A 12,064-nucleotide genomic window follows, 5' to 3' on the forward strand; every position below is an offset into this window, starting at 1 on the left:
GTTGTTTGAATGAGTTATGAGCAGCAGTACATTTCAATGAAAGGCTATCACCTCCAAAACACTTGTGAATTGCATTGTCAACACCCATGTTACCCCATCTAAAACCAACACCTAACCTCACACTGACAATAAAAAAAAACATGAAATCAGCCCGAAAATACAAGTAAAGGCACACAATTTAAGTATTTTACCTAAGTATTTTACTTGTACAATTTGTCATTTCCGTAAATCACTGTTTATTTACTTGCAATGTTCCGCTGAATTTGTTAGGGAACGGACACTCCAGAAAGTCTAAATTTCCTTAACACAACCTCCTTTCTCCTTGCACGTCATAGCCCTCTCCCCTTCTCAGAGTGTCAAAATACTGTCTGCAGTGGCCCAATTCCATCGTCTCTCCCCTTCATAGAATACCATAGAGTGACATTTGAGTGTCTTCTGGGGTTTCTGACATCATATCTAAGGTGGTGGTGCCCAGTAGAGGTCTTGGCACAAGACTCCTACACAAGGAGGTTTTACGTTGGCGTATCTATTGATATGCCGCGTAAGTTAAAAGTTGTGCCGTCGTATCTATGCGCGCTATTCAGGGAACTAGATACGCCTGAATTCCTGCTTCATCTGACCAATGTAAGTCTTAGTACGCCGTCGTATCTAGGGTGCATATTTACGCTGGCCGCTAGGGGCGCTTCCGTAGATTTACACGTAGAATATGTAAATGAGCTAGATACGCCGATTCACGAACGTACTTGCGCCCGCTACGCCGTTTACGTAAGGTTTACGTCCGGCATAACGTTACCCCAGCTATATGAGGCGCAGCCAATGTTAAGGTATGGACGTCGGAACAGCCGTCGGGTTTTACGTCGTTTACGTAAGTCGTACGTGAATGGGGCTGTGCGTAGGTTACGTTCACGTCAAAAGCATTGAGCCGACGTATCTTAGGGAGTATATGCGACGTGACTCTGAGCATGCGCGCGCATGCGCCGTTCGTTCGGGAAGTCATTTACATGGGGTCACGGCTAATTTTACTACAACACGCCCACTACCTTCCACATTTGAATTAGGCGGACTTACACCGGCCTATTTACACTAAGCCGGCGCAACGTACAGCGCCAGATCTTTGAGAATACTATTCTGGGCTCCCTATTTTACGTCGGCGTAGCGCATATAAGATGCGCTACACCGGCCAAAAGATGCGCCGAGCTACCTGAATCTAGCTCAAAATCTTTATTTATTTATATTTTTCCTTTTACAGTTAATTGACAAACATATAACCAACAAACATGAAAATACCACCTCGTACCAATCCAAAAATATGTGAGATTTAGTGTTCCTTCTCTTTTGTGGAAAAGGAAACTGTAAACTCCTGTTCGCTGTACTAAAATTAATCCATGGTTCCCATTAAACTCTTCCAATCTGTTACTATTAGTACAGACCCATTTTCTCATCTTCCATAATTTTGTTAACCTGCTTCACCCAGTGTTTTATAGTAGGTACTTGTGTCTTTTTCCAATAGACCGGAATTAGCCCTTTAGCTACACCCAACAGATATGGATCTATACTCTTCTTATATGCCCTGATGGAACTTTGAGTACCATGAAAGAGGCATTGCACAGGGTCGTCCCTGATCAAGGCCATTGTTATTTTAGAGATCAAATTCCTGAGCTCAGCCCAAAATGGCCTAATCTTAGGGCATTCCCACCAGATGTGGATATGGGAGTCTTGTTGCCTGCAGCCCCACCAACATCTATCCGAAACTGAGGGGTATGCGACGGCCAACATCTTCGGGACCCTGTACCACCTGGACAGAAGTTTATAATTTCATATCTGATTCCTACTCCCACAAAATCTAAGGCCTGTGGTATTGCTACGTCTATTCAGAAGTCTATGCAAGAAAGATACCAAGCCGTTGGCTGTTGATGCCAAAGAGATTTAACATCAGAGAGAGTTTCCGCCTTTCCAATCACCTGTAGGGGAACAGTACAAATATGCTGCAGTTGCTGATACTTCCAGGTATTCACTGGAAACTCACTATATTTCTCTCTAAGGTCCCTCAACGGGCACAATCTCTTATTCCGAATAAGCTTGAGACAACTAGAGTTTCCATCAGTCGCCCACGATTTAAAAAAAAAGTAGTGACCCAACCGGGGGAAACCAACAGAAACCCCCTAATGGTAATAATGGAGAGATTTTTTAGGCTAGGGCTTCTTGTTTATTAACTGAATCCCAAAGCTTCAGGGTATGGGTAGTAAGTTTTAGAAAGCCCTCTATATGGGTACGGGACCCATGGAGTTTGGGTTAAAACACAGCCCGCCAGTGTCTTTTCTAGTGTCACCTAGGCCTCTTGAGTAGTGTGGTGCCTCCAGCTAAGAATTCTGGTTAAGGCAATTGCTTCATAATAATTCCTCAAGTTTGGTAGACCTAATCCCCATCCGATTTAGACCTTGTAAGAATATGATATGCCAGTCTTGATTTAGTCTTTCGCCAAACAAAATCAGTAAAAATCCACCTAACATTAACGAACAATGACTTCAAAAGTCGAATAGGGATCATCTGCATAGTAAATAAGGCTTTTTAAGGAAATAAGGAAAGTTTATGCTCTGCAAGGCCCACTTTAAATCATGGACAGGGGGCGTCGTTAGGGCGTGGCTAGGGGGGCTGGAGCCCCGAATGGGTCCCCGAAAAGCCCCGAGTCTATGCCACATCTGATCACATTCTTAGCCCCGAGTGTCTGGGAGTCAGGACCTGATGCCGACGGTGGCCGAGTGCCGCCAGCACCGAGTGTCGCCGAGTGCCGTACTCGGCGACACTCGGCGCTGGTGGCACTCTGCTACTTTCGGCATCAGATTGGCCCTGATCCCCAGACGCTCGGGGCTAACATGTGATCGGATGCGGCACCGCCTTCTGGAGCCTCGGCAGCTCCCTTTCTCATCAGTGAGAACAGGCAGCGGGGAGGGCGATATATGTAAATCCCTCCCTGCTTGCAGCCCAGTGGGAGGTATCATGGGCGTTTTCTACTGTACACAGCGCCGCCGCCACGGTGCCTGACTTGAGCAAGGGAAGAGTGTCTCCTTTCTTCCTAGAGGAGGAATGAGAGCCAATAGGAGAGCTGCTACCTTCCATCCAATGCCTGAGAGCGGGCGGGTCTCCAAGGATCTCGGGCGCTGAAACATGAACAGGTGGAGGATTGTATAGGCAGCTATGGAAGACCCTGAATTATGGAAGAAAACTGATTGTGGCAACAAGTTAGTGTATTTTCAGAACTAAAGTGTCAGCATGGTACAAACTGGTCATATACCCTATAACCCATATTGTACATTATATACAGACTAGTCTGTACCCTGATACCAAGCTGAACATTATATACACACTGGGCTGTATATAATGTACAATATGATTTACAGGGTATATGACCAGTTTGTACCCTGCTGACACCGTATTGTACATTATATACAGACCAGTGTGTATATACATGTTCAGACCAGTGTATCAAAGCCTGGTGACAGATTGGAGCTGAGCCCGGCCATGTGTGGAGGTGGTGGGGTTCCCAGAATTATTACTGGAAGAGGGACACCTGCATTGAACAGGGGGTGGGGGGAGTTAAGACCCCTCCCCCATAATGTGTGCTGAGGGACACTTTGGGAGAAGAAAGGACCTATGCTAGAAGTGGAGGTTGGATTTTAAATCCAACCTCCCACAAGAACATAAGCCCTCCCACCTCCCAAAGCACCCCCCAGCAAATCTGCCCCCCACCTCCCAACAAGCGCAAGTGGAGAGGGATGTGTGTACTGAGGGAGGGGATCTTTACGGAGGGAGGGGGGTCTGTACTTGGTGGAGAGGGTGGTCTGTAAAAAGGGAGGGGGTCTGGACTAAGGGACAGAGCTCTATACTTAGTGGAGAGGGTGGTCAGTACTAAGAGAGGGGATCTATACTTAGTGTAGAGGGGAGGTCTGGACTGAGGGAGGCGGGTCTGTACTGAGGGGGGACTATACTTGGTGGAGGGGGGTGACACCAACCCTAGTGACGCCACTATGCAGGGACATGTCAGTGTATGCAGATCAGGTCAGTGAGTCAGGTCAGTGTATGCAGGGACAGGTCAGTGTATGCAGATCAGGTCAGTGAGTCAGGTCAGTGTATGCAGAGACAGGTCAGTGTATGCAGGGACAGGTCAGTGTATGCAGATCAGGTCAGTGTATGCAGATCAGGTCAGTGAGTCAGGTCAGTGTATGCAGGGACAGGTCAGTGAGTCAGGTCAGTGTATGCAGGGACAGGTCAGTGTATGCAGGGACAGGTCAGTGTATGCAGATCAGGTCAGTGAGTCAGGTCAGTGTATGCAGATCAGGTCAGTGAGTCAGGTCAGTGTATGCAGATCAGGTCAGTGAGTCAGGTCAGTGTATGCAGGGACAGGTCAGTGTATGCAGGGACAGGTCAGTGTATGCAGGGACAGGTCAGTGTATGCAGATCAGGTCAGTGAGTCAGGTCAGTGTATGCAGGGACAGGTCAGTGTATGCAGATCAGGTCAGTGTATGCAGGGACAGGTCAGTGTATGCAGATCAGGTCAGTGAGTCAGGTCAGTGTATGCAGGGACAGGTCAGTGTATGCAGATCAGGTCAGTGAGTCAGGTCAGTGTATGCAGGGACAGGTCAGTGTATGCAGGGACAGGTCAGTGTATGCAGGGACAGGTCAGTGTATGCAGGGACAGGTCAGTGAGTCAGGTCAGTGTATGCAGGGACAGGTCAGTGTATGCAGATCAGGTCAGTGAGTTAGGTCAGTGTATGTAGGGACAGGTCAGTGTATGCAGGGACAGGTCAGTGTATGCAGGGACAGATCAGTGTATGCAGGGACAGGTCAGTGTATGCAGGGACAGGTCAGTGAGTCAGGTCAGTGTATGCAGGGACAGGTCAGTGTATGCAGATCAGGTCAGTGAGTCAGGTCAGTGTATGCAGGGACAGGTCAGTGTATGCAGGGACAGGTCAGTGTATGCAGATCAGGTCAGTGGATCAGGTCAGTGTATGCAGGGACAGGTCAGTGTATGCAGGGACAGGTCAGTGTATGCAGATCAGGTTAGTGAGTCAGGTCAGTGTATGCAGGGACAGGTCAGTGTATGCAGATCAGGTCAGTGAGTCAGGTCAGTGTATGCAGGGACAGGTCAGTGAGTCAGGTCAGTGTATGCAGAGCAGGTCAGTGAGTCAGGTCAGTGTATGCAGGGACAGGTCAGTGTATGCAGGGACAGGTCAGTGTATGCAGATCAGGTCAGTGTATGCAGGGACAGGTCAGTGTATGCAGGGAGAGGTCAGTGTATGCAGATCAGGTTAGTGAGTCAGGTCAGTGTATGCAGGGACAGGTCAGTGTATGCAGATCAGGTCAGTGTATGCAGAGACAGGTCAGTGTATGCAGAGACAGGTCAGTGTATGCAGAGACAGGTCAGTGTATGCAGGGACAGGTCAGTGTATGCAGATCAGGTCAGTGTATGCAGATCAGGTCAGTGTATGCAGGGACAGGTCAGTGTATGCAGGGACAGGTCTGTGTATGCAGGGACAGGTCAGTGTATGCAGATCAGGTTAGTAAGTCAGGTGAGTGTATGCAGGGACAGGTCAGTATATGCAGATCAGGTCAGTGAGTCAGGTCAGTGTATGCAGGGACAGGTCAGTGTCACACACACATGTAGGTCAGGGTATGTGTGTCAGGTAGGTCACCCCGCGCCACTCCACCGACCGCGGCCAAAGCCACCCGCCCCCCCTCCCCCCAGCTTGGCTTCGGGCTGAAGCCCCTGGTCTTTTTGGCACCTAGCAACGCCCCTGATCATGGATATTGGTGTTTTCTCTTATTTTGCATAACAGTGCCTCTATGACCAGTGCGAACAGCAGGGGTGACAATGGGCATCCCTGCCGAGTCCCGTTCTTTAAATTAAAAGGGGGGGACATCATTGACCTTCACCCTTGCAGAAGGTTTCCTATACAGGACTTTATTCCAGCCTAACATTTTTGGCCCCAGGCCCACGGTGGCCTTCTCAATAAATACCCAGTCTACACTGTCATATGCTTTCTCGGCGTCTGTAGACGGGAGTAGACTGGACATTTGTGTTTTTTGCTGGTTAGCCCAGTAGATCAGATGAGGAGCTCTTATTGAGTTGACTTTACCTTAACACTTAACCTAACATTAAAAATTAACTCTTAGCACATAACTTATGCTCTTACAGTTAAACGAGAACAATGGCTTTAAAAAAAAAAAAAAAAAAATGTATACTATCCTAGGTGGATGCAGCATCAATCTGTCCCCCACCAACCCGCAAGTGAGAACTGAGCGATCAAACACCTCTGATCGTTTAGATCTCCCCTCTGAGCAGAGAGTCGTGACCGTCATTCAGTGGCTCTCTGATCTCCCCTCCAACGCTCACTGGAGCGCTGGGCTGTTGAGGGGGCAGCTGGCTCAGGCTCTCAGCAGATTGCTGAGAGGCTGAGCCAGGTGCTGATCCAGGCTTCTGGGTAGATCCTGACCATATGATTGGGATCTTTCTAGAGCCTGGACTGGCTCTGTGACGTCAGTCAACAGAGGGTATCAGCTTCCTTTTGGTTGAAAACGGAACACAGGAGCGCAGTGCGAACATATAATATTGATGCTTGACTTCTTGATTATAAAAAATTACCATAACAAAACACTCATTACTGTAGTAAACAAACATGCCTTACTATACATAGTAATTTAGTTGTTTTCTGCAGTGTGTTATGTATATAATTAAAATGGTAAGTAAATTGCCAATGTTTGTTATTTTTCTGGAAACTCCACAGTACCACTCTTGTGATTACGACATTATTTAAACTGAGAAGTATTTTAAGAGGTAGCAGATAAGTAACAAAGTAACTAACAACAGGAATGATCCTAAAATGGCTTTGTAATTACATTTTGCTGTTTTCAAAAGATGAATATTAATTTGCCTCAAATAACAGCATAAACATGTCAACATGCACTGTAAAATGAAGTAAATTCCCTTGGGGAAAATCCAGCGATATTGCAACTGCTGTGGCTGATGATTCAGCTTTTTTCCTTGAATGAGATTCCATTAGATGACAATCTAAAAATGATGAAGAAGCCTCAACCCTTAATAATGGAACAAACATTAAAATATGCATTCATCAAATAAGATTGGAAATGTGACAAGCAATTTAAAATTCATGATTTATCAATAATACGTTATAATTATTGCTTCATATGTGAATTAGGAACAAGCTCTCACCTCCACCATCAAACTTCTGCGAACAAAGTCACTCCCAACTGGAGATTTCCTCTCACTAATTACTTCTTCAATATATTTGCTGTTCTTCAGACTGTTGCTTCCCTCTGAAAGGCAGTTAACTCCTGCAAATGCCAGACCCCTGGCTGGGATATAACAATCCATTGATAAAATTAAATCATCACTTGCAATAACATTTCTTAAAAAGCAGTTCCAAGCCACAAGCAAATTATTGATCAAACTGATAGTTATATATAGAAAATACACTAATGCCCCATACACACAATCACATTTTCCATCTGAAAATTTGAGAACCAGCTCTCAATCTTTTGCTGGCAAAAATTCCGACAGCAAAAGTCCGATGGAGCATACACACGGTCAGAGTTTCCGGTCAAAACCTCACATCGGACTTTTGCTGGCGGAATTTCCAATCGTGTGTACAGGGCAATAGTTTAAAGATCAGCTAACTTACTTTCTCTCTATTTATTAAAAATGTACAATTATCATTCGCACTGTTTATTCAGCAATGGCAAAATCACAAATTAAGTGCGCCAGCAACAAAAATTTTTTGATCAGTAAAGGATAACCCACAACCATCATTCCTCAGTTTTGTAGAAGAGTAATTCTGATACAATAAAAATAAACATGGAGGAGAGGGACCTTAGTAGACTTTATTTAGATTTTTATTGATTTTAAGGTGAGTGTGAAAATTATTTTTTCTTTCTCACCCACTGAGGGACACAATAATTCCCTTTAGACCCCTTTCACGCTGGGGTGATTTTCAGGCGATTTTGGGCTAAAAATAGAGCATGTAAAGTGCCTGAAAAATGCCTCCCCTGCAGCCCCTGTGTGAGAGCGCGAAGTGCTTTCACACTGGGGTCATGTGCTTGCGGGACGTTAAAAGTTCTGCAATCAGCGTCACCGCTCCTCTACCACCCCTGCTTATTGAAATGAATGAGCGACGCTGCCGAATCGCTTTTTGACCACTGCTATTAACCCTTTCTACGGCCGCTAGTGGGGGTTTAACTGCTGGCACGGTTCAGTTTTAAAATCAACTTATCGACTGCCTAGCTGTCAAAAAGTATTCCAACAGAGGGTTGGGTAACATAGACACATGGTTAACAGATGCAAGGGAAAACTGGGGACTCCCTGCAGCTCAAAAAGACCACCTGAAGCACACAACACCTGAAGCTGGCAGCAGATGTGGAGTGAATATCTTTTTGATAGAACTTAGAAAACAAATGCAGAAGACCAGGTGGTAGCCTTGCAAACTTGGAAAAGCTGCTTGATGCCACAAGTGGGTGGGTTTCTTTGTGGTTGAGTACCTGGGCATTTGCCTCATACATATTGTGGTGGCTACCCTTGGGACACCAGTTGTGCATCAAGTTGCACACCAAACCCACAGACAGTATCCAACTGCTTCTTTACACTAGTTATTATACACAACATATTTTTAGGTCTATCATTTGGAGCCAGGATCCCTGGCTTAAGGAGATGCAGCAACCTTTTTTGGAAAAGGACTATCCTTGATCACTTAATGATCGGGAAATACAAAGGCTGAAGAGGGGATTTTTTTTAATCCACTCATAAGGACTTAGACCAAAATAGGTCTCCTTTTCCACACAATATAATGCCTAAAGCCAATTTACAGTGCCTTGAGAAAGTATTCATACCCCTTAAAATTTTCCAAATTTTCTCATGTTACAACCAAAAACATAAATGGATTTTATGTGATAGACATAAAATTGTGAAGTGGAAGAAAAATGATAAATGGTTTTCATTTTTTTTTTTTACAAATAAATATGTGAAAATATGTGCATTTGTATTCAGTCCCCACTGAGTCAATACTTGTAGAACCACATTTCTCTGCAATTATAGCTGCAAGTCTTTTTGGGTATGTCTCTTCCAGCTTTGCACATCTAGAGAAATACATTTTTGCCCATTCCTCTGTGCAAAAAAGCGCACACTCTGTCAGATTGAATGGAGAGCGTCTGTGAACAGCAATTTTAAAGTCTTGCCACATATTCTAAATTGGATTTAGGTGACTTTGACTGGGCCATTCTACTTTCAATAAATTTTTATTGAATATTTCACATAAGGAAAACAGAGAATTTGGTTGCAATGAGTAATACATGTTAACATACAATCTGAAACAAAGGGTCATACATGGCTACACTGATGGAACATGAGATATAACTACCGAGCATCTGTGGTTATACCACATCAATAGGTTAAAGGGGTAGCTGAACCACCCTCCTCCTCAAGACACCCCTCCTGGGATCAATCTATGCCACTGTCTAAGGGCTCCCTAAGGTAAGCTCATGTGTAGATAGCGGATCCTAAAGAAAATTCCTAAGAGAAATTTTATACTATGGTATAAGCAAATTAACAGCAAATATCACCATATAATTGGTCATGAAATCAGTATAGCAGTGAACTAAGACCTTGGAGTACCAAGTCAGTCAAATACAATAGAACCAGCGGCAGTGAACATTAGTGTGGGGTACATTACCGTGCTCATAGCAGGCCCTAGCTCAACCAGCTAGAATAAAAAAGAGGGAAAACAATCTACTAAAAATGAGGGTAGGAATGGGAGCGGGAGTCGGACGTCTAGATAAGAGGGCCCTGATGAGTGCTAGGCATAGGAACTACATAAAAACAAACGCCTTTAACAACTCCATACACCGTGGGTCCATCTCCCAGAGCACATAGAGTGGGGATTAGTACTAGGAGAGAAGAAGCATGGCAGGTAAGTAGCACAATTGCTATATCTCACTGCCGTTGTCGTACAACTTGTAATATATAAAAAAAATGTAAAAATTATAAAAAGAAGAAAAGAATCCGATGCTAATTAGTAACTTGTAATACCCGTATCAGTTGCCTGAAAGACCTTTGTAGTAGTGGAAGTTTTTATGGGAAGGATCTTATGGATCCTCTTTCCCTGTACCTTAATTAATAGGTACCCCAGACATTGGAGAGGACCATGAGAGTTTCTTGTGTTCCCGTAAAGGAATTCCAAGGTCAGGGATGGAGTAACACCAGATCAAGAGTAAAGTATAATAGCAAAAAGATAGAGAGAGAGAGAAGATAGGAAAGAAGAAGTAGTGACCCGAGTAGCCCCCGCACCATCCCGAGTATATATAAACCAGATCAAGGGGTGAGGTTTATCTGCAGATAGACTGGGCCATTCTAGCACATAAATATACTTTGATCTCAACCATTCCATTGTAGCCCTGGCTGTATGTTTAGGGTCGTTGTCCTGCTGAAAGGTGAACCTCCGCCTCAGTCTCAAGTCTTTTGCAGACTCTAATGCCTCGTACACACGATCAGTTTTCCCAACAAGAAAAGTGTGATGTAAGCTTTTTGTCAGGAATTCCGACCGTGTGTATGCTACATCACACTTTTTCTGTGAGAATACCTGCCAAGAAAAGATTGAGAGCAGTATCTCAATTTTCGTGACAGGAGAAATTCCTATCGGGAATCGCGGTCGTCTGTATGCAATTACGACTCGAAAAAAAAACATGCATGCTCAGAATCAAGCAGAAGAGCCGAACTGCCTATTGAACTTCACTGATCTCGGCTCATCGTACGTGTACATCACCGTGTTCTTGCCAAGATTTGTGTGACCGTGTGTATGCAAGACAATTTTGAGACGTTTTCCTGCTGAAAAAAAAACATGGTTTTCCTGTCGGAAAAAAATGGTTGTGTGTACAGGGCATAACAGGTTTTCTTCTAAAATTGCCCTGTATTTGGCTCCATTCATCTTCCCATTAACCCTGACCAGCTTTCCTGTCCCTGCTGAAGAAATGCATTCCCACAATATGATGCTGCCACCACCATGTTTCACGGTGGGGGTGGTGTGTTCAGGGTGATGTGCAGTGTTAATTTTCCAGCTCACATCGTTTTGCTTTTAGGCTAAAAAGTTAAATTTTGGTCTCATCTGACCAGAGCACCTTCTTCCACATCATCCCCATGACTAAGCTCTGGGGGCAGAATAAAATGTCAATAACGGCTTTCTTCTTGCCACTCTTCCATAAAGGCAAGGTTTGTGGAGTTACCATAGGCCTTTTGGCTGCTTCTTTGATTAATGCTCTCTTTGCCCGGCCTGTCAGTTTAGGTGGACGGCCATGTCTTGGTAGGTTTGCAGTTGTGCCATACTCTTTCCATTTCCGGATGATGGATTGAAAAGTGCTCTGTGAGATGTTCAAAGCTTGGGATATTTTTTTATAACCTAACACTGCATTAAACGTTTCCACAACCTTATCCCTGACCTGTCTGGTGTGTTCCTTGGCCCATTTGTACATCCTCGTACAGGTAAATCATCATATTAAAAAACTTAATTTTTGTTACTCACTAAAACCCCTTTCTTTGGATTGGAATAAATGCTTATAGAGCGCCGAAAGCGAGTTGTGAAACTCACGTCTAAGCGCTTACCAACAAGCTAGGGGTATCCAGTTCCCAGAAGCAAACAGAAGAAACTAGGACATCTAAGTAAGAGGGGAACAAGCAAGAAGTAAACAGAAGTATAGAAAGAAGGGAGGGGAGGGGGGGCGGGACACAAAAAGCCTATGCCTACTCCCTGACCATGGACCACAGCCTGGGATTAAGGCAGCGTCCTGCTAAGAGTTGGATGGCCAAGTGTCTATCCGTAGGCTTGTGAAAAAAGCAATGTTTTCAAGCCCTTACGGAAGGCCATCAAGGAGGAGGATGCTCGGAGCTGATGAGGGAGCTAGTTCTCCAAAGAGAATTCACCAGTGTTTGGAGCCGGCGGCCACCCTTTGAAGCTGATCGACTAGGTTGAATAATCTCTAACAGGGCGTCAGACAAAACAGAGCTCTC

The 12,064-nt window shown here is 44.8% G+C and overlaps 1 protein-coding gene across 2 annotated transcripts in view; it reads right to left on the reverse strand.

Annotated features, from left to right (window-relative positions):
- Window positions 1–12,064, reverse strand: part of CPAMD8 (C3 and PZP like alpha-2-macroglobulin domain containing 8) — a 307,162-nt gene that overhangs the window by 129,816 nt on the left and 165,282 nt on the right. For both annotated transcript variants that reach the window (XM_040321178.1, XM_040321172.1), the window contains exon 22: window positions 7,229–7,371. In XM_040321178.1, coding sequence (XP_040177112.1) covers window positions 7,229–7,371 — 143 coding nt within the window. The remainder of the gene's footprint in view (window positions 1–7,228; window positions 7,372–12,064) is intronic.

Source organism: Rana temporaria, chromosome 1, assembly GCF_905171775.1.
Source record: "Rana temporaria chromosome 1, aRanTem1.1, whole genome shotgun sequence".
NCBI classification, from domain to species: domain Eukaryota; kingdom Metazoa; phylum Chordata; class Amphibia; order Anura; family Ranidae; genus Rana; species Rana temporaria.